At 38.7% G+C, this 26,953-nt stretch overlaps 2 protein-coding genes across 2 annotated transcripts; one reads left to right on the top strand and one right to left on the bottom strand.

Annotated features, from left to right (window-relative positions):
- Positions 1 to 443: 443 nt before the first annotated feature.
- On the bottom strand, positions 444 to 2,022 carry LOC122672449 (WRKY DNA-binding transcription factor 70-like; the record flags this gene model as incomplete). Its single annotated transcript, XM_043869920.1, has 3 exons — positions 444 to 972; positions 1,604 to 1,708; positions 1,952 to 2,022. Coding segments are annotated over 3 exons (705 nt in total), but the record flags the coding sequence as incomplete, so codon positions are not given.
- A 6,500-nt stretch (positions 2,023 to 8,522) lies between these two features.
- LOC122672448 lies at positions 8,523 to 17,355 on the top strand. The gene is made up of 2 exons (XM_043869919.1): positions 8,523 to 8,555; positions 16,318 to 17,355. The coding sequence occupies exons 1-2, from the start codon at positions 8,523 to 8,525 to the stop codon at positions 17,353 to 17,355; spliced, it is 1,071 nt and encodes a 356-aa protein (XP_043725854.1).
- Positions 17,356 to 26,953: the final 9,598 nt, after the last annotated feature.

The following is a 26,953-nucleotide window of genomic DNA, read 5'->3' as shown; positions in this document are numbered from 1 at the left end:
TATATTAAGGGAAATTACCCTTCCATGGCTTGGATCTTAAAAATCTGAATGGCTCAAAATTGGATAGTTTTGGCATTAACTTGGTAATGAATACTAGTCCATCTTGTATAAAACATCTCAATAGAAATCAATCTCTACTACTTTGGATGGTGTTCTTGATTCCTATGAGATATGGGAACTGAAAACCCACTGTGGTAATAGGCCATGAACCCGATCAGAATCATTCTCAACGAATCCATAAGAAGTGATCCAATTTTTTTCATTGGGTCTGGGTAAAGACCAAAGATCTTGAGCGACTGATCTGGCAGAACAACTCAAAAGATAAAGAAGTATCGTTAATTTCTTTATGCTCGTTCCAAGTTCGAAGTACCATACCATAAGTTCTCAATAGAAATTCAAACAGATGGATTAAAAGAAAATGAGAGAGAGAGAGAGGTTGGAAGCTAAAACAACTCTTCATCATAGAATACATCATTAAGACAAACAGAATCCATCAATTCCATATCCATGTCAAAGCTGCTGGAAGAGCTACTGCTGGTAGTACCCCGTGAAACAAAATCCCCATGGCCCGGCGACTTCGAAGTTGACGGTAACGCCGATGTAGGGTTCATGGAGGATTTGAATTTGGTTATTAGATCATGTGGTACTGGAAGATAATATTCTGATGAGGAGGAAGGTTTGTATTCTTGTTGTTCTATTGAGGGAATAATGGGTTTCTTGTGTTCTTCCTTGCTTGAAGGGAAAGATGAGAAGAAATGAGGCTCTTGTTTGATTGTGGTGTTTGAATTAAAACTGAGTAGAACACCTTCTTCAGCTGTAGAATCCATTCCCAATGAGGCTTTAAGGATATCTTGGCAAGTGTGGTGGCCTGTGTATTTGGTCCAGAATGTTAGTAGTTCATCTTCTGTTCTTTGAACTTGTTTTGTTGCTTGACAACCTTGATCAAATCTATAGCTGCACCTAAAGTAGCACCTGTACATCAAGAGAATTCATTAGTGCGTGCGGGTAGGGGTAAGGCGGTCTTTGCATGCGTGGCTCAGTCTGCACCACTCAGGCCACTACGGGCAGTGTGCCATAGAGGATCTGGATCCCTATTTTTACTATCGTTTAGTGGGACTGGACTGTCCAACTCCCGCCACAGCTAGACAGGAGCCAGGTCCAAGGAAAGGAGGCTGGCTCAGGTTCACACACGAGAACCATCTTATACGCCCTTGAGGCGCACAAAAGGATTCCACTTCAAAGTTGGATTCCTTTGCGCCTCAAGAATGAGACGGTTCTTGTACAAGAACCTGAGCCAGATTCAAAGGAAAGTTCCTCCGACCTTGGTACTAAAATTTTTTTTCCACAAAGGCACACACACACACACAATCAACTCTCTCTCTCTCTTTAGGCCGTACCCAGTGCACTAGGCTCCCGCTTTTCACAGGGTCTTACAGAGGTAGATGGTAGGCAGCCTTAACCCCCCCTTACGAAGAGGCTGATTCCCAAGACTCAAACCCACGCCACTGTGCAGGCGGTAACGAGACCTTGCCATCGCACGAAGCGGCAATCCTCTCTCTCTCTCTCTCTCTCTCTCTCTCAATAATGAGGAAAAATGGAAGACCTTAGATGTTTGGCATTGAGGATCTCTTTCTGTCCATATTTTCGCCAAGCATAACCGTCTTCAATAGGCACAGCCGTAATCCTCGTCCATGACTCTTGTACGTTTCTATAAATCAAGAAATATCATCAGTAACCAAACCTATTTACATATTAAAAATCAAAACACCCATAGCTGAAATCAAGAAATCCTAATTAGGCTTCCAACACAAAAAGTAACCAATAGGAACTCACAACAGAAAAAGACCAAAAAAAAACACTCTCTGGTCCCCCTTAATAATCTAATTACTAGTCACTAATCACTGGATTCTGTAAATTAAAGATTGAGTAATACTGGACACAAGGTGATCACCTTCTCTTAGATCGCTTTCGATTTTGATCCCGACAAGGCGGCGCCGGCGAAGTCGCAGGAACCTTGCCGGACTCACTATAACTCAGTATTGAAAGAGCTTCTGTGAAGGATCTCAATATCTTGGTCACCAAATCCTCCTCCGTGGCTGACACATGACCAGATGATCCAGTGAGTTGTTGATGGAGGACAAGTTGAAGCTGAGCAGCAAATCCACGACCCTTAACAAGTTCTTCAATCAGATTTTCCCTAACAAAGGGGGGAGAGTAATCCATTAATGACTTTCTCAAGTCTTTCTCTGTTTCTCTGTTTCTCTGTTTCTCTGTTTCTTATAAGAGAGAGTCAAGTGGGAAAGAGGAAGATCCGAAGAAGTGGAGATCTATCTGCCTAGGGAATTAATTAACTCTTTAATTAACAATATAAACAAATTGCATTAATTAATTAGCATTAATTAATGTATAAGTTGGAGAGTTCGTCATGCTTGGGAAGCTCACATGACGTTATTCCCTATTACGTACCACTTCAGCATCACGTTTACAGGTGGTATAACCTACGGTTCAGATATTCTTTTTAAAAGAACGTACGGTTCAGATGCTGCTTGGTCTCTAGCCGGATCCTACTATACCATATTGAAATACGCATGTTTTAATTAAAACTTACTGCGATTAAGTAGAATAGGAAATTACCTTAATATAATGATAATAATTAAGGATTCCATCACCACCTATTGCAACTTGCAAATATAAATGTCACACTCTTACCCAAAAAAAAAAAATTTACGGGATAAAATTCTCTGCACTTGGAGTGCAGGTGCACCCAAAAGGACACATGGAGGGTGAGTGAAATAACGGGTCCACACTTGGATGACTTATGTCACAAAAATGGATAAGATTTGAGATCGTTCACGCGTTAGTTGACTTTATCTAGTTATCTTAACCTCAAGAAAGAAAAAAATGGTGAAATCAAATTTGATGTAAGGAATCACTCCAATTGGTGGTTAGGAACATGTTTGTCTTCACCATTTTATCTTTTTTTTTTCTCACATGGAGAATTACAAGTAAATCGATGAAAACATTATTTATAGGTCATGAGTCAAATTTGGGACCATAATTCATTGTATGGTACCATGCATGGCATATTTTATGTAAAATGGTAGAAAAATATTCATATAATGAATATTTGACTTTTTGTCCATTTCTTTGCTTTTATATTACTATTCTTAGTAGAATCAAATTGGACTTAAGCTTAACACATAGTTTCTGGCGAAATCCGGATCGGCCTCAGCCAATGCGATTGATTTGTCTCAATTCTTGAATCTCATGTCATGGAATATCATTTAAGTAAATCCGGAGCATTGAATAAGATGAATAGATCATTTATAGGTCATGCGTCAAATTTGAGGACCATAATTCAATTGTATCATCTCTTGCATTTTACATTTTTTGTACAATAATTTAAAATTATTTAAAAATAAAAAAGGTTTCATGCACGACCATGTATGTACAGGATTGTACCCTTATCCATTGAAAGGGGAGAGGGGGATGCGTTATTACACTTCTGTGTGTGTTTTTTTAATATTTAAAAATTAGAGAGAAGATTGTCTAAGAGAGCGGTATAGGAGAAGGAGAACACACTCTTTGAATTTTTTTTATTTTTTTTAATTTGGTCAAATAGATAGGAAGGCTTTGGAGTTCCAAGAGTTGGAATCTTTTCTTATTTAAAAAATTCCTTTTACAAAAGGAAATTTTTGAGAGGAATAAAATATTTGTTTGATAGACAGAAAGCTTGGTTTGACCATCTGGTGACCTTTCTTGGGAATTTTGATGATTTTCATACACCTTTGAACATAATTTTAGTTAAAAATTTCCAAAATTTTGTAACATTTATATTGAATTTTTGGGTTCTTTTTTCGTATTTTATAGAGGGTAATATTTTGTGTCACATTCATGGTTCATAATCTCGGGATCGAAATCAGTCAAGGCCAATATGGATTCGATATCGATCCAAATCGATCATGATTAGTAAAAAGTGGTAAAATTTTGGGTTTTGTTGGATCTGTCTGTATCAATCAGAAAGAAATAATAAGAGATGTGTTATACATTTAATCTAAAGTTAAAATAGACACATAATGTAAGCCAAATCGTAAACATAAATGGAAATTTTTCAAAATGAAAGAGGTAAAAAAACCTTAAAAATTCAAAGAAATTCGACCCTTGCATGCATATCGGATTGGATCGGGCGATCCGACTGGTTCTCCCAACCCAGTGACCGATCTAGCGTTCAAGGATTGTATCTCATGACTGGTTATGGCTAATTCCGATCCCATCCAGGCGAATCAACCAATCCGATCCGGAGATTATGATCCATTGTCACACTACTCAACTATGCCGAATGAAGGTTCCCTTCACTATGACATTTTTACCCTTACAAAAATGTTTTTCCTGAGTTAAAGTGGGGAGATAATTTTTGTAAATTCACTTTTAGATTAATCATTGACTAAGGATGTAAACGGATCGAATTCGGGCGTTGTATCCAATTATATTCGGATGGATTCGAATAATTTCCAGATAGTGATTTTTTGAATACAGATTCTCCTAAATTGATATGAACGCGGATCGAATACAAAATTTCGCTTATCCGATGACATCTTTACCGTTTGTTGATGAGATCGAGTTAGGGTTGAGACTTGAGAGTTCAGCAACTACCCTTTCTTTTACTCTTCTTAGTCTTTGATTTTCTTATGTTTTTTTACTTTTGATTTTATCTTGTATTTATTTTAATAGATATGTGAATTCATGTATTGCATAATATATATAAACCAATAGAAAATCTAGATAAAGAATCACATTATCTTAACTTATAATATTATAAAAATAAGAAAACAAAATCCAATAAGATAACTTAATTGGATAGACGGACACGAAGATATATTTCAAACATTTCAATACCGTTGGAGTGCTAAACAAATTGGATAATAATCGAATGGATAGGGGATATCATATCTTTATCCGATTAGTTTTCGGACAGACTTTTCCCCTTCCTCTCCGTCCTTGCTCTACCCTCCCCCTCTTTCGCGCCATCTACCCTCTACATCGGCTAAAAAATATCTTCATCATAGAATACATCATTGAGATAAACAGAATCCATGAGATCTATATCCATGTCGAAGCTGCTGGAAGAGCTGCTGCTGCCTCTTGAGGATGGGTTGTATTCTTGTTGTTCTATTGAGGGACTGCAGGATTTCTTGTGTTCTTCCTTGGTTGAGGGGAAGGATGAGAAGAAAAGAGGGTCTTGTTTGGTTGTGGGGTTTGATTCAAAGTTGAGTAGAAAACCCTTTTCATCAGCTGTAGAATCCATGCCCAATGAGGCCTTGAGGATATCTTGGCAAGTATGGTGGCCTATGTATTTGTTCCAGAATGTTGGTTTCTCATCTTCTGTTCTTTGAACTTGTTTGGTTGCTTGACAACCTTGATCAAAAATGTTGGTGCATCTGAAGTAGCACCTATAGATCACCACAAGAATTGATTAATTAGCTTATAGATTTACTCATTAACACACTCTCTCTCCTTCTCAAGTAATGAGGAAATTAAGGATCGACATCCTCTACTTTCGCCTGCCCCTACTTTCGTGTGCGCCCTACACACATTGAGACGTGCAAAGATCACCTTACCCCTGCTCGGGCAAGACGCTTGAACAGAGGTAAGGCGGTCTTTGCGTGCCTCGATGTGTGTAGAGCGCACACGAAAGTTGGGGCAGGCGGAAGTAGAGGATGTGAACTCAGAAATCAAATGATCAAGACCTTAGATGTTTGGCATGAGGATCTCTTTCTGCCCATATTTTCGCCAAGCGTAACCGTCTTCAATGGGCACAAACGTAATTCTCATCCATGTTTCTTGCATGTTTCTACAAATCAAGAAATATCATCAGTAAGCATATATAATAGAAATCAATCTGTTACGCGTCTAATGGGGTTGAATCTAATATATGGGCATTAGATTGGGCAACCTAATATGAAAAAAGATTAAAATGTTTGATTTAACGTGTTCCATCAACTTGGGAGCGTTTCCCATATCAATCAAGTACCTAACACAAACACCCATAAATGAAATCAAGAAATCATCAAACATAATAAGTAACCAATGAGATTGAGTCCCCCCCCCCCTTTTCCCTTAAGATTTTCCTTACTAAATTAAGGGAGAATGTTCTCTGTGCCGCAGCGCAGGCTGCACATGGGCAGCCTGTGTAGGAGGCAGGGTGGTTATTGGGCCTACCCCCATGTGCCTGGGCGCAAGCTGTGCTGTGGCACAGAGAACATTCTCCCTAATTACTAGTCACTGATCACTAGATTCTGTAGATTAAAGATGAGTAATGGATACAAGATGATCACCTTCTCCTAGATCGCTTTCGACGTTGATCCCGACAAGGTGGCCGCGAAGTCGCAGGAACCTCGCCGGACTCACTGTAACTCAGTATTGAAAGAGCCTCTGTGAAGGATCTTAATATCTTAGTTACTAGATCCTCCGCCGTGGCTGACACATGACCAGATCCGGTGAGTTGTTCATGGAGGACAAGTTGAAGCTGAGAAGCAAATCCACGACCCTGAACAAGTTCTTCTATCACCTTTTCCCGAACAGAATTTAAGTTTCTAGCAAAGTGAGGAGAATCCATTTAATGACTTTCCGAAGTCTGTCTCTCTTTCTCTGTTTTTTATAAGAGAGTCAAGAGGGCTTGATGGATCTCAGAAGGCAGATGGAAAGGTCAAGACTTTAATAATAATAAAAAAATTAGTAAATGGGGTAGCAGGAAGAAGGGACGAAGGATATAGCGAATTAATAACTCTTTAAAAACATTATACGTAGGGCTGTAAACGGATCGGATTCGGCTTGGATAGTGCTATATCCGCATCCGCATCCGATTAGCTATTGGACGGATTTGGATAGTGCAAAACAGATACGGACACGGATACGGATCAGATATTTTATCCGTTTACATGTAAATATAGCTTTTCGGATAGCTATAGCCTATCCGTATCCGCATCCGCATCCGTTTAGCTTTCGAATGGATTCGGATAGTGCTAAACGGATACGAGCACGGATACGGAAATGGATTTTGGATATTCATTTACACCCCTAATTATACGGTCGTACTTTCAACTACTGGATGTGCTTAATTGTGTATAATACATGGTTCCTCATTCTCATCCAATAGTTGCAGGCATGGTTGTGCAGTATGCATGGTTGTGGACGAAACCTTTTGCCTAAACATATTCCCATTCAAGGTTCATAATTTTGGTATCGAACTTCGGATCACTCATGGCCAATACTGATCCCGATCGGTCAAAAATGACCAAATTCCAGGTTTAACTGGACCAGGCTTGGATCAGTCCAAAGTATTAATAAATACTTCAAATTGATGGATTTGGCTCCTATCTTGCCGTGGCGGGACCTGGAGTGTCCAACACCCATCTAGGATGCTGCCACCTGGATAGGAGACCAGCCAACGGCGAATTTTTGGGTTTCCTTAATTAGTTTAACCCATTTGCTTCCTTTGTCCTCTCTCACCCAGCTTCAATGACGAACCCGACCCGTTTCCTTTTTGAAATTTGAAACCTAACGAAACCCAAATTTGTTTAACCCCTTTCGTCTTCCCCCTTTTCTTTCTTTCCCCTTTCTTTTCTCTCTCCATTTCTTGACCTTGCGACGAACCGTAGCAGTGGCGACACCTCATCTCGTTGCGACAAACTCTATTCCAGAGTGACAAAGGGGAGCTCCACTGGTTGAGCGACGAACGGTGGCGAGCAACGAGTGGCAGCGAAAGGTTCTTCATAGAGGTATTCACGTGCAGTTCTCTTAACCTTCTTCTGCTGCAAACTTTGTATTATTCATAGGAACCAACAACTCCATCTTGCCATTTTGAACGGCGAACGTCGAAATTAAACTCTGCCTATTACATCTAGGGGAGCAAGGTCATTAGTTACACCTATTAAGGGTCTATTCTTCTTAACAATGTTAATACAATAAAACTTTTTTAAGAAAAAATGCATATCTCACAAACATGTAAAAGGTTCCCATGGCCAAGTTGACAAGTCCTTTGTAAGCCATCAAACCGTGTCCTCACAATCTATCCAGATCTCCACTTCCTAGTTAGTCAAATTGTTGGTGAGCTTTAGTCCTGAGAGAATTCCTTTTACCTCTGCTTCCTGAGCTGTCCGACCTGTCCCCGTGAAACCAAAATCCATGGACTTAACTCCTCTCAAGTTCCCTGCCGGGTCAGGTTCGTAAGTTCCTCTCATAGGAGATCAAAAATGATGACCTCACCCCCTATCCGAACACATTACCAGGGGGGTGAGATCGTCATTTCTGCCCTCCCAATGAGAAGAACCTACGAATCTGACCGAACAGGGAGCCTGATAGGAGAAAACTTCTACATGCAAAAATAAATGATTGATTTAAAATTGCAGTGCAGGCCCATTCCGCTTTTCCAGAGTCAGCCAAGAAGCTATCATCACATATTAAAGTCAAAACTCTATGTCGCGTTTCATCCATGTAGTTCTGCATAAATATTTCTGGAGTGGATGGTAAAGGTTCAGGATTCAGATGGGTGGATGGTAACAACTTTAGATCTATAATCCAACGGTTAATGTTTTTCATGATTTGGTTAACATTGTGTTTGGAATTGTGGAAATGGCAGTTATTTCTAGTAACCCAGATAATATAGAAAGTTATGGAAAAAAACTGAAAGAAAAAATCGTTTTTCTGAAAAGGGAAAATTGGCTGAGTTGGAGGTGTTCAATTCTCAACCCTACGGGTCCTGTTGCCCAAATATGTATTGAAAAAGGACACGATAAGAAAAAGTGGCATGATGATTCCAGTACAGTATTACAAAGAATATGCATGTTATCAACATTAAGAAATCTATTAAGAATGTCCATTCTTGGTAAGCATTTGTTTAAAATTTTCCAAATGAATAATTTTAATTTTGGATGACATGGCAGATTCCAAAGAATTGGTAGTTAGGAATTTGACAGACTACAACTTTTGTAGTCAAGATGGTGATAAGTGGAAGAATTGAAGGGAGGAAAATTGCTGAGAAGAGAGGTATATTCCAAGTACGGTAATACGTGTTCCCGTTGATTAATTAATCTATAAGTTGGAGAGTCGTCATGCTTGTGGAGCCCACATGACGCTGGCGTTTTGTAACGTACGGTTCAGATATTCATTGAAGGAAAAAAAATCGTACGATTGAGATACTGTTTGGTCTCTGGGTCCTAGTATATACTCTATCCTATTGAAATGCGCACGTTTTATAAAACTCGTGGGATTTACGGAAATGGTTAGGAAATTGCCGATTACATAACAATTAACGATGTGATCCAGCCTATTGCCAATTTGCAAATATTAATTATGTCACTCAAACGACAAAATTTGAATTTGTTTCATATTTTGGTTGACCCTCATCGTCCACACCCAAACAAAGTGACATTCTCTAAAAATCTGTTTGTGTGACAGGAATGATAAGGTGGGAATGTTATAGTATTGGGTTCCAAAGTATAGTATGTTGAGAAAGAAGGATGCGGTTTTATTTTTTTAGAGTGTTACATTAACACTGTCTGCCTCACCCCAATTTTCCCGCCGCACTTAAATCACCTCAAACAAATGGGGCCTAAAAGTTATCTATAAAAAGAGTCGCATCAATCAAAATACACTTCGACAGTTTAACAATAAGAACAAGGAGGAGAGAGGTAGACGAGGTGAGGAGTTGTTGTAGTAACCCTCCCCCTCCCTCTCCCCCTCCTCCCAAACCAAAAATAAAATGGTGAATTCAACTTTGGGGGAATGTTTGAGGAAGGGAATTAGTGCCAATAACTCATGGTTGGGAACATGTTCGCCGCCCCAATACCACTTTATCTTTTTTGTTTCAAATAATTTTTTTGGGTCAAAATTACGCGTACATCCCTTGTACTTTGCCTAAAGTAACAATAAACTCAAAGTTTCAAAAAACGCACTTGTACATCCCCCCTATTTTTCAAAAGAATACAAAATTAGCAGTACTCCGTTACCAAGTAAATATTAAGTGAAGACGTGTCTTTTAAACTGGACATGAAATGACTATTTTACCCTTATCTTCCATAGTAGTGAGATAATTACCCATTAACCTAAGCAGTGGATGAAGAGATTCCCCCTTCTTCCATCTTCCTGCTCAAATTTAAAACTCAAGCACAGAGATCTTCATGCCACCATAGCAGAAACCTTTGCTACTGATAAAGTAGTAACGCTTTGTCACATTAAGGGGAATCACATCTCTCCCTAATCATGTTGTCTAGTTATGGATTGGATGACTACTCTCTATGTATTGATCGTAACCTGTCTTGTTCACCTCCAACATGCTCATCTGGTTCCTATCATACACAAAAACTCCAACACAAACACATCAGACGCAACTCACAACTAGTTCAGTTCTTTAATCACACATACAATAGCTTCCAAGTCACATTCCAGCTTTCATGAGTGCCTGATCTAAGTTGTTTTGCAATAGTGGAAGAAAAAAACTGATAGAAAAAACCAAACGTTCTAAATTTGATAGAACCTAAGCGTTACCCTCTGCTACTGTTTTGAGTTTTAGATTTGAGAAGGAAGATGGAAGAAGGAGGAATTTCTTCACCCACTGTTTAGGTTAGTGGATTATCTCACTACTATGGAAGATAAGGGTAAAATAGTCATTTCATGTCTAGTTTAAAGTCCATCTCATCATTTAACGTTTTGCAATTGTGTTTAGAAACATTTCTAGAACAGGGTTACCAAATACAGACTATTTCTCAGTACAAAAACAAGTAAAAACTGTTTCTATTATTTCTCAGCATAGAAACAACAAAAAGATTATCAAACGAAATAACAGTTTTTTCTTATTATATGGGGAAGAGAAAGATGCATTTAGAGAGCTAACACTCCATGTCTTTCATCAACAACAACTTTGACGTATAACCCATTTCGTAGGTTTTATGGTACAATTGGGTGTCAGCTTTGCCGGTGGTTGTCCTATGACTGCGCTTGCGTTTCTTATTATGGTTCAGATATACTGCTAGGCATGGATCCCACAGATCATATTAAAATGTAAATTTTTATAAAAACAAATAGCATTAAGGAAATTCCCTTAATATAATAATGATGCTAATGATAACAATCCACGAGTCTACATTACAATTTGCAAATATTAATGTTGCACAAACCGACAAAATTTGAGTTGGTTACACACTCTTGTTGACCCTACCTTGCCCTCTAGAGTCAACAACTACCCTCACCCCCTAAAAAAAATAATGAGATTTAAGACTTATCTTATGAATTCACTAATATAAAAAATGCATAATCTTCGGAGATTATGTGTCAAGTATAACCTCGGATAGAGTTTATTAGAGGTCTAGGGTCCATGTTGACTATCCCATTAAGCTGAGATTTTTCTTTCTTCCCGGACTGTTCCTCTTTCCTCTTACTTTCATTTCTAATTGCTTATTTCTTATTTTTCATCTCTCATTTTTTTTATCCCTCTTACGTTCGGTCAATTTTCTCAACTTTATTTTACAAGGATTTATGTAGTCGATCCCATTTAGTTGGGATAAGACTGAGTTTGTTGTTATTGTTGTATAATCTTCAAAGACTTTACGCTTTTACCTCTAAGATAAAACAATCCTAATTCCAAAATTCAGAACGAAAAACCAATTCGATAAGAGGGGGTGAGAGAGCTACATAGGTGGCATGCATCCTAAAAAGAGATAGACCATGATACAATTTAATGACCCAAATTCAAGCGCATTCAAAACACCACACAATCCCAAACTTTAGCCCAATCAAAATTCTTATCATATTTAATAATTATATTTTGGGCAAAAGATCATTATCTATTCATGCATGACGACAAATTTTTTTTACAAATCAATTTCATCCATTCCCTCTACTAGCAACCACCGAAGCCATGGCAAAATAAGCTGGACCATTTCTTTGGAGTTCGGTTCCTCTGCGTACGTGCAGTGCATGAGTTGAAGCTTCAATCAAGATCAGCCGAGTTAGGGCATAATAGGGTCATACAAAGTCGAGTTGAACCTCCATCTCTAGCTATATCCTTCTATTTTGGATTATCTCATATTTGGATCACTGTAGGACCAAAACTTGAGAGAGACCATTTTAAAATATAGATAAATCAAAGGTAAGAGATCGCTGCCTAATCATGTAACCCCGCACTAGCGTAGGGGGCAATGAGAGAGCGCACACGGGCATCAACATGATGAGATTTTTTCATTTCACGAGGGTGGGATGATAATTTTGCTTGGTTACGTATGCGGTGCGGGATCCACGCGACCAGGAAGCATTCTTTCTCTCATAAATCAATTTATCAATACCTTGATTGTTATCATAGATAGATTCACAAGGTTTGAGAAGATTGTTATAGGAGCATGCTGCTTAGAGTTTCTCATTGTCACTTTCCTCTAATTAAAGATTGCTTAATTAGAGGTGAAATTTTGGCCCAGCTAGCCTAAGCCCGTCATGGGCCCAATAAGGCTTGGGTTGGGCTTCCCAACCCAAACGGAGTATTATTCTTTAGGAGAGAGTCGCTTCTTGACCTTCATTTTCTAGTACTTCTAGAGTTCTAGACATGATTGTAATCTTTGAGTATTTTTTATTTTAAAATTAAATTCATCAATAATTTCCTTTTACCAAGAAACAAATTCTGAATTCTAGAATAGCTAGAATTCAATTTTGGAGAATTTTGCATTGAACATTTGAGTAGAAGATGGGGAAAATGGGTATGAAGAAGTAGTTTTTTCTGGGCTTCGAACTATTTCGATTTGGTTTTGTTTCATGTTTCTAAGAACGGTCTTATCAAATAAGGAATCAAACTGCTCTTGGTGTTCGAACTAATCATTAATGATTGGCTTAATTGGTAAACTTTCGGTTTGCGTTGCTAAACGATAAAATAATCTAATCAGGTTTTTTAATCATTTATTTTAATCTTCAATTATGTGATGGCAGATTAGATAAATGACATTGGATGATCAGATCACAAATCAAATATTACATGATGTTTGTTATGATTTAAAATACTGAAGGAATAATCAATTTAATGTTTAAACTTGTTTGGAAATTTCTAAATGTACCCTCTCATTCATGTCTTAGTGTGTCAATTCCAAGCGGCAAGGCAGTTTATGTGTTTAGGAGTGGGAGTCACGGTAGGCACGTGATCGGTTAACGCTCTCTCACCCATAAATCAATTATCAATACCTTGATTGTTGTTGTTGATTCACAAGATTTACGAACGATTGTTATAGAAGCAAGCACCTTATTAGAGTTTCTCGGACTTGGGTCCTCTGTAGCGCGACACAGTGTGTAGCGCACCACACATCCAACGGCCTGCAATGCTTGGGCACGTAGCCCAACACACCACCGGTGTGTTGGGATGCATGCCCAAGCATTGTAGGCCGTCGGATGATGCACTACACACTGTGTCCAGCTACAAAGGAGCCTCACGCAGAGTTTCTCATTTTCAAAAACCAGGGGGTGATTTGAGTTTCGTTTGAAAACTAGGGGGTGACGTGTAATTTTTACCCTAAAATATATCAATCAATGGAAGAACATATCTCCCTTGGGAGCAACTTTGTTCATATGAAATAAATTAGAACAGAAGACAACATGGATGAGACCAATAAAAGCTTTTTGAAAGATTCTAATTGAAATGATACAATACAACCATTATGATTCTACATTGTATGTCAATTCCAGGCGGCAAGGCAGTTTCTGTGTCTAGGCGTGGGAGCTACGCTAGGCACATGACCGGTTAGCGTTCTCTCACCCATAAATCAATTATCAATACCTTGATTGTTGTTGTTGATTCACAAGATTTAAGAACGATTGTTATAGAAGCAAGCACCTTATTAGAGTTTCTCAGACTTGGGTCCTTTGTAGTGCGACACAGTGTGCAGCGCACATCCAACAGGCTGCAATGCTTGGGCACGCAGTGTGTTGGGCTGCGTGCCCAAGCATTGCAGGTTGTCAGATGATGCGCTACACACTGTGTCACGCTACAGAGGAGCCCCACGTAGAATTTCTCATTCTCATCTCTGGACTTCATAAAGATAGCTCTTAATCAGGGGTGCAATTTTCGCCAAGTGAACCCAAGCCCCTAAGCCCAATAGGTTTTGGGCTGGTTCAGGGTTGAGATTTCTAGGTTTGGGGTAGGGCCAGGACGAGCATGGGCTGAGCCCGACCTTGTATATAAAAATAAATATGTATATATAATATTATATTTATGGTAAAAAAACAGAACTAGCCCGGCCTTTCCGAACCCTAAAATAACAAAAATAGAGGCTGCCTGGGACAATCAGGGCCAACCCGACCCAATAAGGGCTGGAGTAGGCCTGGTATGGGAGGGCTTGAGCTGCGATATCTCATCCTGACCTTGGGCTGGCTGGGCTTGGGTTAAGGTAAGGGGAGCTAGGGATGGGCTAGGGTTTTTAAAAATCTAGCCCGGTCCCACCCAACCCGGTTGCAGCCCTAGCTTGTGATTCTCTATTAAACTAAAGGAGGTAAGAATGTAGGATGAGGCGTTTATTCCACTATACTCTCATCTGCTCCCTTGCGTTCTCATAGACAAAAGAATCTTTACCATCTAAAGATTCTATGTGGTCTGGAGATTGATCCCAATAATAACAAGAAGGGGAAAGTGTTCTCTGAGCAAGCGGCATAGAGAAGCCCACCTATGAGGTGCATTAAAATGGTATCATATATTAGAGGGCAGCAAAGACATTTCATATGAGGGAAAGAGAAATAGACACAGATGCTAATGTACTCTACGCCATTGGCTCAAAGAAATTTTTCCCTAATAAGAAACTATTGTTTCTTAAAATCACTTATGAAATCACCCAAGTGATTATCAGAATCACTTCTCCAGCCCGTTCTCCCAAACACATTTTTCACCCAAAATCATTCCCAGTAATTAAGGGTGTCAATTTGGGATTAGAACCATGAACCGTCTCAGAACCATCCCCCTAAAACCCAGTATCGGACATCCCATTAATAAATGGGATGGTAGTAGGATCTAATTTTGGTACCAAATAATAGATGGGACCGGGACGATTCTGGGACGAGATTCCCAATGGTACTATTATCAAAATTATCAGTTAGGTACTAGAAGCATTAGCACCCTTTCAAAAGGATATATTTCATGCTATTGTGTTGAATTTTTATAGCTATAGTGTGATGTATTTTAGTGGTATTTTCTCTTGGGGAGGTTTCAATTGATGTACCTCTAGTTCTATTTCGATAAACTTGTTTTGTGATGACACTAAAAATTATATATGGGCTTCAAGACTTGTTTATTTCATCCTATTACTTTTTAGACATCATTTTGAGAAGCTTACATGTGATCTTAGTAAAACCATGAAATTTATCTTGGTTTCATATACTTAATAGAAGTTTACATGTGCCCTTAGTAAAACCATGAAATTTATCTTGGTTTCGTATATTAAGTTGCATTCTAACAATGGAAGCATCTCGGAACCAATAAAGTTCTTCTCCCATTTTTGCCGGGCTTAGAATTGTTTAGGAATCGGTACTGTCCCGTCTCATTAATAATTGGGGCTGGGACCTAGGTTTGGTCCCGATACTAAGTGGGACGGTATTGGGATTGACATCTTTAATACCGTTTTGGACCTGCCCCAATTGACAACCTTACCATCGTGCCGTGCTCAGCCCGAAGTGTCAGCCCAACCTCAACCCGTCCAATTGCATGCAACAAGCCTGAAAATCTCGGATTCTGATTCTCTACGGCTGGACAGGTAGCAGCCTTGGTGCGACCCAAACCCAGACTGAGGCAAAATGACCGCCCTACCAACTGCCCGAACATCTGCCCGGGTGGGGTCCATGCCCTTGTCTGGGTGTGGGCCGATATCTGCCCCACCGTAGACGATCCAAATTGGAAAATCTCAGCCTTAGCCTAGCCTGTCATCTAGAAAACCCAACACCAAGCACTATCGAATCCAGGGCGGGCTTGACCGTTCGCCGGGCCAAATTTGCATCTGAAATTACAACTTTCACCCATCTTTGAAATTGTGAATGATTCCTTCTTCCACTTCCAGTTTCTGTATTTTAGGGTTTTCATGTAGGGGGAGCTCTTTGAATCGGAGGTGAAAGAAGAAAGCACAGTTTTGCCCGAGCAATGAGATTATACTTGGGGTCAAGATTCTCGATAATCCAGGCTTCAATTCAGCTGCTTCGTCGGCCAAATACAACAACATTTGGTTTACTCTGTGGAAGAACTTCTCAGTTCAGATGGGCTGGCAATTATTCATCTCGTTTCTGTTTTCTTCAAATATCATCTCTTAGATCAATTCAAGCGCCGCAAACGAACCAGCTCTAACGGTAGATTACCTTATAAACTCATGTGGGTTGTCCCCAGAATCAGCTCTCAGAGCCTCTAAACACATTGCTCTCAAGACCACAGCCAAAGCAGATTCTGTCCTTGATCTCTTCAAGAACTATGCATTCACGCAAGCCCAAATCTCCGATATCATTACCTTCAACCCAAATGTACTCAGAATCGATCCTGACAAAATACTGAAACCCAAAATCGAACTACTGTGTAATATGGGGATATCAGGCCCCAACCTCGCAAAGATCCTTTCCAGATACTCCAACTTCTTGACAGCGAATTTAGAAAGAGAACTCATCCCTTCATTGGAATTCCTCAGGAGTTTCATCCACACGGATGAAAGGGTCGCTATCGCTCTGAGTCGTATGACCTGGACCACCCGGCTTCCTGAAAGAATGACGCCCAATATTGAGATCTTGCGAGATCATGGTGTAACAGAGTCCAACATTTCGAGGTTAATGTTCCTTCATCCTCGACTAATGATTGGGAAAGCTGAATGGTTTCAGGGGGTGGTTTTGAGAGCCAAGGAAATGGGTTTGGATCCTTCGACTACCGTTTTCATAAATGGTTTCCGGGTACTATCTGGGATGAGGGAGCCTGCATGGGAAGGAAAGTTGGCTGTTTTTAGTAGTTTTGGATGGCCGGTAGACGATTATCTTTGGTTGTTCCGGAAGCAACCCACTGTTTTTGGACTTTCAGAGAAGAGAATCAGGGCAGGATTGGATTTCTTCATGAACAAATTGAATTGGACAATTGCTGATATCAGGAAGTATCATAGCATATTACAATATAGCATGGAGAAGAGAATATTTCCAAGGTTTTCTGTTTTTCAAGTTCTGCTCGCGAAGGGTCTAATGGAAAATAATAGTATCGGCCCCGCCATGAGATTGACTGAGGATAAGTTCCTGAATAAGTATGTGTTCAGGTATCTAGATGAACAACCCCATCTGTTGAAATTGTATCAAAGTAAGATGGGTATTCTTGAATCATAACTGTTGATTGTATCAAAATAAGATGGGTATTCTTGAATCATAGGGTGACTTGTAGAATGTTTCACTTTATAATTAACAAATTCTGTATTTTTCATACATGAGTCACTTGCTCATTTAGAATGGTAAAATCTCTCCTTTGAATCATGAATAACCATGAAATGTACTGTAGCTCATTGGGGACTTCTTTTTTTTGGGGGGGGGGGTATGTGCAAGAGAGAGGGTAAGGTTAGTATAAGATATTGTTGGGAAATCTATCATATGACCAATAGTCTGTTTCACTGTCAACAACTATATGATAACTTATGTAAGGAGGAGATTCTTCTGAAGCTGAGCTGACATTCCTTACTTCTGGTGATGACAGTTGGATATATATATATATATATTGTGTGTGTGTGTATATCCTATAATATTAGCTAAGTGATCATTCAGATGACTCGGGGCTTTGAAATCAAGTACAGAGGACACTCTGTGCATTTGTGCTTGTGTTATGACTTCAATTTAGTGTTATATATTCCAGGGAGAAGGGAACCAAATAATTGGAGATGATCTGACGTTTTCTGTTTACCATGTATGTTGATGCCAATTACTGAGAGCTTTGACTGTAATGTAACTATTCTGCATTTTGAGGGAAAGTTTTTGAATGTTTGAAGACTAAGGTGTCCTTATTTGTTAATTAAAGATTGTTGAACTGCATAGGACACCCAAAATTACATTTGGAGAGGAAACAACTGCATGGCTTTGGTTGTTTTATTAGATGAACGTCATTTCTTTGATTTCATATGTATCTCAGTTGACAGCATAATTCTGATGGATGCTAATATATTTACAGGTTTAGGTACTCCCCCCCCCCCCCCCCCACACACACACCCACCCACCCACCCAAAAAACATGATGCTAAATTATTTGGAAGACATGTAGCTAAGATGGACAACATAATATGGACTCCAGATTTGTTGCAGTAGAGCAGATGTTCCGAATAAGTCTGGGTAGTAAAACTAAAATGCTTCTCAATAATTCAAGGACAACAGGTTTGATGATCTACTGGAAGTGGCAATACAAAGCATGAAATGATGAAGTTTCATCCTACTTGTTGATAAATAGAACAAAGTACTGCAATATGTATTTGTTAATACTTTCTTTCTGCTCCAGGGTATAAACATTTTAACAAGATGTGGTCAAAACTTGCTGGAATTTGTAATGGCTTCAATCTTGTGTCTTCCTAGTCTGAATAAAACAGACAAAGGATTAGGTTTAGTTTATTGAGTGTATCAATTCCATATTTTTATCTTATTTCCTCCTGAACTGAAGGAAATTGATTGAAATGCAGTGATTGTGAATGCTTTCAAATCATTATTTGGTATGTAAATTCTTGTGTAATGATTTTTTGATTGGAAACATTCATTACCAACAATTGCATTGATAGTCTAAGTATGAGATGATACAGCTAGAAGCTGAGGTTAAAAACAGAGATCATAGCTAGAAACCTAGAAGTGCAGATTGTAATAGCCAGTTGTCAAAGTTAAACACAATAATTCAGTCCCTCTTTTTGAGGTATTAGATTGCCATGGGTACTGATGATGTTGGAATATGTAATCCAGAATACCATGGGGGTATTCTGGTCTTTTTGGGGTAATTTTATTCTTCTTTTATTATTAAGTTTATGTCGGCTATGTGGGTTTTAGTCCCACATCGCCTAGTTTAGTCACTTTGTAATTTCCCCTCTATTATAAATAGAGGGGCTTACCTATCAATGAATACAACAAGTTATTATTCTCTCATTCTCTCTTTTCTCTCTTTTCTCTATTTTCTCTCTTTTCTCTCTTCTCTCTCTTCTCTTCTCTCTCAAGTTACTGGTTACAGGTCTTAGGTTTTCTACATGGTATCAAAGCTGTTGTAACCAGTGATTGATTCTCTTTTGATTTGCAGTTTTGAGAGTTGTTTCAAAGTTCTCCAATTTATGGAGAAACCCTAGTTCATAGAAAGAAAAGAAGAACTAGGGTTTCCTGCCCATTTAATCTTTATCAATTTTTTTAAATCTTCCATGGTCGTTTGTTGGTCTTTACTAGTTCACGCGGAAGATTTATTCATGAATATTTCGGAATCCTTTCGGTATCGCTATCGCTATCGCTTTCTGGTTTTGAGTCGATTGGATTCCTGGTATGATGGCTTGATCTGGAGGTGTTTACAAATAGGATTTCGGCCTGGTTATCCCCTTGGTTTTCGCTGGATTTCCCTCCAGTTTTTGAAAGTGGGTTGGTATAAACCCTCTTCTCTCATGCTATTTTTCTGCCATTGATCGAGTTTGGGGCAGAAGACGACACTGCCAGGTGGTGTGGAATTATTTTTCTCCTTATGCGATTCAGCGGATTTGTGATATTATTGCCCTGGTGCTGCTGCTGTGCAATCGAACTCGGTTTCTGTTTGTGCAATTTCCGTCTAGTTGCGATCATCACTGCTTCTTCTTCTCGGTTGCGAGGAGGAGAGTTTGGAGTTGTGGTTGGGTTTTGTAAGTTGCGGAACGGGCTCTTGTTCTCTGCTGTTGGCTTTTGTGGTCTGGTGTTTGTTGAGTCCAGAGATTGAAGACAATACTTCCGCCTCTGATTCACGTTGGAGGTTAGAGATGGTGCTGCTAGTTCTTGGTAGAAGTGCGGCTGGTTCTTGGTTCATCGATTTTCTGTTCTTGATGAGGTATTCTTGTTGAGATCATACACCATGGTAAGTTGTCGTTGTCGTTGCCGCTGCCGCTGGTTCCTCTTCTTCCCTGGTTTCCGCTGCCCAGCTTTCCATGGATTCTTTGTCGTAAGGTTGAAGACAGCCTTCATAAATTGGTTTCTTAAAACCTTTTTTTTTTTTAGTTCCGATAATAACCTTCCCTTCTATTTATCTCTTATTATCTTTAATCCATTTTTTACATTCCTTTCCTAGTTTACCCTTTCTACTAGGGAATTAAATTCTTTTCCAAATCTGTCCCCTTGCTTCATTATTTTCCAATAACCCTTTGAAAAGGTAAATAGCCACTCTCCATAGCCATTATTTTACCAATTGCATCCCATTGCTTTTTTGTTTACCAAAACCCCTTGCAAAATTTTGGTTATCTACGGAACTGCCATTACTTTTTAATACATTCCCCTATTTGACTACCCAATTGACCCTTGAAAATTCTGGCTTATTACCAGTTTGCCCTTTGGCTTGGATTGTATTTAAAAGTGGATTTCCACTAAATTACAGCCATGCCATCCTTTTTACCAACACCGTTCCCTTTCAATAATTCTAATTCCCTTCATATCCCATACCTTTGGTATTTACCCATAACCTTTGGAAACTTCTGGTAAATTACAATTTTGTCATTCCTTCCTTTTTAATTACCCATAGAACTTTTAGAAAATTCTGGAATATTATGTTTTTGCCCCATCTTTTACATTATCTCTGTTATGTTCACGTGTACTACACGTGAGGGGGGGATTATGTACAGTACACCTGCAGACATTGTAGAAGCAGAACTTGCAGGAACACTTGGTGCAAAGCATAGAAGATTAGAGTTTTCATCATTGCCAATGGGTATCTACTTTGTTATTGGGTTGAGTTTGCCGTAAGGGGGAGATTGAAGTATTGAAGATATTTGGTTGTTGCCTATTTGAGGACTTTCAGTTGGGTTGGTACAGTTTTTTTCTGCTGCCTGATTCAGTTTGTTTTCCTTGCTAGCTACTCTAGTTATTTCAGTTCAAGATTCTATGTCACTATGACAATCTGAGATTCATCACTGGATAGCAATTGAAGATCGTTGAAAGCTGCCTTTTTGGAAGACATTCCAGTCCTGGTTTGCTGATCATGTCTGTCCAAGTTTTGAAGATCTATTTTTTCAAGTTCTTAAAGGTTTATTTGGGAGCTGCATTCATATGTCAAGTTGGATTCTGCTGCACCTTAGTTTTTTCCCATTTTGTTTAAGTTGGGCATTAGTACCTTGTATGCGCCAACTTGAGGGGGAGTGTTAGCATTATTATGGAGTTCTTTTTTTATTTAGTTCAAGCTGGATTTTCCTTCTTCTCTTATTTGTATAATCCAGCTTGAGGGGGAGTGTTGGAATATGTAATCCAGAATACCATGGGGGTATTCAGCTCTTTTTGGGGTAATTTTATTCTTCTTATATTATTAAGTTTATGTCGGCTACGTGGGTTTTAGTCCCACATCGCCTAGCTTCTAGTATTTGTAACTTCCCTTCTATTATAAATAGAGGGGCCTTTCTATCATTAATACATACCATTCCATTATTTTATTCCCTCTCTCTGACCCACGGTTCAACCAACATGGTATCAGAATGACATCAATTTTTTGAATGAATTTCTTATGGATTTTGCAAAAGTTTAGTTCTTCAAGCACCTTGTGGAAGTCAAGTTACTGGGTATTGTCAGAATTTCAGGTTGTTTCTGATGAGTCAGTAGCTGAAAAATTGTCACAGTTGAAATTCAGCAAAACGATAAAATGTTTTAGATTCAATCAGTAGGCACTTACAAAAAATTGGTGTTTCCACTCAGTGATACTATTTCTCTGTTTTGTTACTCTTCCCCCCCCCCCTCCCCCTTGCTCTTTCTTTGTAGGATAAGTAGAAAACTTTTACTTTTAGAATAGGGGAAAAGCGGGGCTGTACTGATGTAGATCCCACGACTGACCAGAAGAAGAAGAACCAAGGCCCATCGAACCAGCTCCAGATGGACCAGAACTGGACCAGATTGAGCCAGCCCAGCAGGTCTTCTAGAAGGGCCAAGAAAAAAGAGGCCGAAACACTGTTCACATGAACAGTGTCACAGCCCATATTTGCCTTGTGTGGGGATGCTTTTTAGAAGATCTTGTGGGCCCATCAAGTGGAGAAAGCTTCTATCCTAATGCTGCCATAGTTTAGTTTTTATTTTCAGTTTATATTAGGTAGTTTTTAATTTGGTTATCGTTGCATGTTAGAAGGCAGAAGGCTGAGTTATGAAGCCTCAGTACTTTCTATTTTCATTAAGTTTCTAATTTCCATTAGTTGCTAAGTTTATCTAGTTGCTATTTTTGTTAAGTTTCAAATTTTGTAAGCTAGCCTACTTCATTATATAGGCAGCCCCTTATTGTAATAGTAAGACAGGATTAATGAATGAAATTTGGAGGCATTCTTGCACTCGATTGTGGGAGTAAAACCCCTGTTCAACAGTTGGGATAGCTGTTGGTGAGAGACCCAGGCTGAGAGAGCCATTCCCCTACCCCCCTTCTCTTCTATTACAATCGATCCTTATTACTGCTGTTTCTCTGTTGGTCAATACAAGTGCTGTGAAGAATCCTTCGAAGGCTGCAATCAATCCCCAAACGCTCCAAGTCTGTTGCTGCTGCTGCTGTACCTATCGATTGAAGACCTCTGCTACTCCTGCAAGTTGCCTCTCTGCTGCAACATCAGAGTGGGATATCTCCACATTCCTTCATCAAAGCCTGTATAGTTTTGGAGCATCACCTCACTCCATCACCCCCTCCATTCGATCCCCTCTTCTACCCCATTCCATTGGCTAGAATCCTCCATATTCACAAACCTTCTATTTTCACTCCCCCTTCATAACTTCACTTCTGTCCATCAAAATTACACCAAACTTGCTGCGGATCTCCTACTCCACTAGGCCTCCATTCGATCCTCATTGGAGCCCAAACATAGTACTGATTTGTGAGATAACCCTTAACCTTCTATTTTGGTGTTGCTGCCATATCTTCCAATTCAATCATCAGAATCAAGTGAGACTTTCAGCAGTGCTTCTACTCTATACAAGCACCAATTGACCTGAGTTTGATCCCTTTCCAATGGCTGGTTTGGTTCTTATTTACTAAGTTACTAATTCTGATTTTGTTTCTAATTTGATGTTCTGCTGCAACCTATCATCGATCCTACTGTAGAGCTCTATATTATGTACAGTGTTAGAAAATCAGCAAAAAATATGTGCAGAACCAACCTACGCGAGAGTTGGAATTCACTAAATGTGACCTACCCTATACCAGAAAAGGGATCCCATTGAGACTTAAATGTCAGAATTATTAACAAATGAAATTCTGAAGTTTGAGAAGCCCTCGAGAAAGGGGTTTAAATTAATATCAGAAATACTAACAAATGAAATTCTGAAGCTTGAGAAACGCTCCAAATAAGGTTGGGTTTAACCCAATATACTACTACATGAATTGGAGCAGAATTATTGTTGAAGAATTAATCATTCCTTGGTCTCCAAAGACACCAAATGTTAGAACCTGCAACTAGAAGCCTAGTACCCTTCCCCTGAAATGTTGGCTGGATCCATCTTGGAAAGAGAGCTGAAAGGTTGTCTAGAAGGGCCCAACTATTCTCTCTAGAAGCAATAACTTTTATCCAAACTTTAGCTGCAGGAGAGTAGTACTGGAGGAGATGATACTGTTTCAGTGCTCCCAAGATAAAGTAGGCAATCAAATGGTAACACATGTTCTCTGTCATTCTAAGTGCCCCCACTTCACCCCCCCCCCCCACAAAAAAAATATAGATATATATATTTTTTGAAAAATTGATAGGTATCTTCTGTTCTGTATCACTGATTTTGGTTTCTCAGCAAAGCAGCCAGCTGAGATTTACATAATAAGGTACCATTTGTTTCCCATTTCCATACTGAGATTTAAATTAGAAGGTACCATTTGTTTTCCATTCCCATACTCTTTTATCTGTCTCTTCTGGCTTGGGCTGTGACATCTCAGCTCGATCTCAGTCTGAGCCAGGCTTGGATTGAGCATAGGGCACCTAGGGTTAAACTAGGGTTTTACAAAGCCCGGCCCAATTGCACTCCTACGGCATCAAAAGATTATGTGTTCTGCAGAATTGATTCTGTAACCACTCCTGATTCACCCAAGTGATCATAGGAATCACTTCTTCAGCCAAACCTCCCAAACGCATTTTCCACCCAAAATCATTCTCAGTTATTAAAGCTGCGTTCGATATGCATTCTTGGGACGCATTCTAGGTTGATTGCGCATTCTTGGATGATAAAAATAGTTGTTTTCATCATCCAAGAATGCAAAATTGACCTGGAATGTGTTCCAAGAATGCATACCAAACACAACATCAGACTGCTCTTGGTGCTCGAACTAATCATTAATGGTTGGCTTAATTGGTAACCATTCAGTTTGCGTTGCTAAACGATAAAATAATCTAATTGGGTTTTTTAATCATTTATTTTAATCTTCAATAATGTGATGGTAGATTAGATAAATGATGATCAGATCACTAATCAATTATTAGATGATGCTTGCTATGATTTAAAATACTAAAGGAATAATCATTATCCACAAATGCTTAAAAAATGCTAAAGCATAATTATTAAATTATATCCATTCAATTATAATTTTTAGAGGCTGTTGATTGTCTAATCATATATCAGATTAAATTGTGGGTAAGAAATTTCTAGATTGTTTTGTATTACAGTTAGAGAAATTGTCTAAATTTTTTTCCTGTATTACTTTCTGATTTTTTTTTTGCAAAATTTGTATACTTTCTCTTAGATTCATAACTATAGTATATGTAATCCATTGGACATGGAATGAGATTTAGTTTCCATAAAATGGGATAAGACTGTTGAGAATCTACTTTTTGAACAAGAATCTGCTTCACTGATTGGTATGGTTTGATAACCAATTACAATGAAGATTCTGCCAAAGCTGAACCTTGCATTGGTTACATTTGTTAGTGAGATGTGAATTACCAGTTTAAACAATTGAACTTTTTGTATATTAGCAGAAGGTCTAAGTGGGACATAAATAAGGGCTGTAAACGGATCGGATTCGGCTCGGATAGTGCTATATCCGCATCCGCATCCGATTAGCTATCGGACAGATTCGGATAGTGCTAAACGGATACAGACACGGATACGGATCGGATATTTTATCCGTTTACATGTAAATATAGCTTTTCGGATAGCTATAGCCTATCCGTATCCGCATCCGTTTAGCTTTCGGACGGATTTGGATAGTGCTAAACGGATACGGACACGAATACGGAAACGGATTTCGGCTATTCATTTACACCCCTAACATAATATTATGGCGTGTAGGCTATAAGATTGTATTCCATTACTGTAATTAGTCATGCCTATGGAATCAAGTACAGAAGGCAACATATGTCTTTTGATTATGCTTTGGTTAAAAATTATATATTGTAGGTAGAAGGAATGGAACCAGAGGGTATTCTCTGAAATTAAATGTTACCCTGCTTACTGATAGATGGGGAGTTCACTAGGCAATCCAGGTCTTGCAGTTGTTGGTGGTGTGTTTTGGATCATGAAGGATTGAAGCCATGACTTTACTCAGGCTCAATTGGCATTTGCGATTTTATAACTGCTTAGTTGAAAGCTCTGATTTTGGGTTTGCAAATCTAAGCCACTAGGGTTTCGGATCATTGACTCTAGAGTGTGATGCTGCCTTGGTTAGTAAGTGGATTGAAAGAGGTGGCCCTTAAAGATATCATCATCTCATTAGGGCTGGATTTCTCAGTGCTTACAAAATTAATCTCTTTACAATGGAGGACGTGATCTGCTGATGGCCTGGCTGACGAGTTAACTAAACTGGGGGTGGGTAGAAGACTATGTATGTGGGGCCTTACCTCTCCAGAAGTTGTAATGTTTTCCTTTCTCTTTTTGTGGCCTTCTTGTGAGCTTTATCTGTCAAGTAATATCTTGCTTTGATCTTAATAAAAATGTATGTGATTTTACCAATAAAGGGGAAAATCTTTAAAGTCTGGACAGTATATTGTTCTAATTTTGTTACCAAGAGTTTGTTGAACTGCAGAAAACAGAGGTTATCCAAACATTGATTAGATTATGTATTGAGGATGCTAGGCATAGCAGGTGATGGAAATTTTGATAGTTTAGAAGAGGAAGCAAATGTATGTCTTTCGTTATTTGTGCAAAAGCTTGACATCAAGTATAGCTGATGGGTTCCTCAAAACTGTGCATATTATGTGATCTAAGTTTGTATGAGTTTCAAAACTTAATGCAACATTATGGCTATCTTATTTTGCACAAATTTTCTTATAATGTATGTTGTGTGTAGAACTTCAGTGGAAGTATTGAATTAATGTCTGCCAGCACCTTTGCTTAAATTATTATAAAATATTTATTCAATGAATCATTAATGCCATTTCATTGATTTTATATTTATCTTAGGAATCTATGATAAACTATGTTGATGGCACAATAAATGACACAACTATCATCCTCATTTACTGTTTCCAAAGAAAATGGTATGCTAAATTGTTTGGGTGAAGAATGAAGAACTTTTATTTAAGTAATGTAAAGTAAAGTTTGGATTGGAAATTAGTTACAGTATCCAACTGAAAAGTTTGCTCCTGAATAAATCTGGCTGATGCAACAACATTCGATCCACTGAGCTGCATCGAAATGGTTGAAATCAAGGATATATCTTCTGAAGATATACATGCGTGCTACAAATTTTTTGCTTGATTATATATTAATTAATTCTCCTTTTATGTGTCTTCTTTCATATGTGAATAGTTGATTGATATCTCTGTTGAACATTTGTAAGACTAAATTTTATCTGGAAATGATTGAACTAG

Source organism: Telopea speciosissima, chromosome 8 (genome assembly GCF_018873765.1).
Source record: "Telopea speciosissima isolate NSW1024214 ecotype Mountain lineage chromosome 8, Tspe_v1, whole genome shotgun sequence".
Lineage (NCBI taxonomy): Eukaryota > Viridiplantae > Streptophyta > Magnoliopsida > Proteales > Proteaceae > Telopea > Telopea speciosissima.
This window is presented reverse-complemented; position numbering and strand designations above follow the sequence as displayed.

Excerpts from the sequence above, each read along its gene's own strand:
- LOC122672448 (XM_043869919.1), top strand. The coding sequence starts at position 8,523 with ATGGTAAAGGTTCAGGATTCAGATGGGTGGATG. Across the intron at positions 8,556-16,317 it reads AGGATTCAGATGGGTGGATG|ATCAATTCAAGCGCCGCAAA; the intron begins GTAACAACTTTA and ends ATCATCTCTTAG.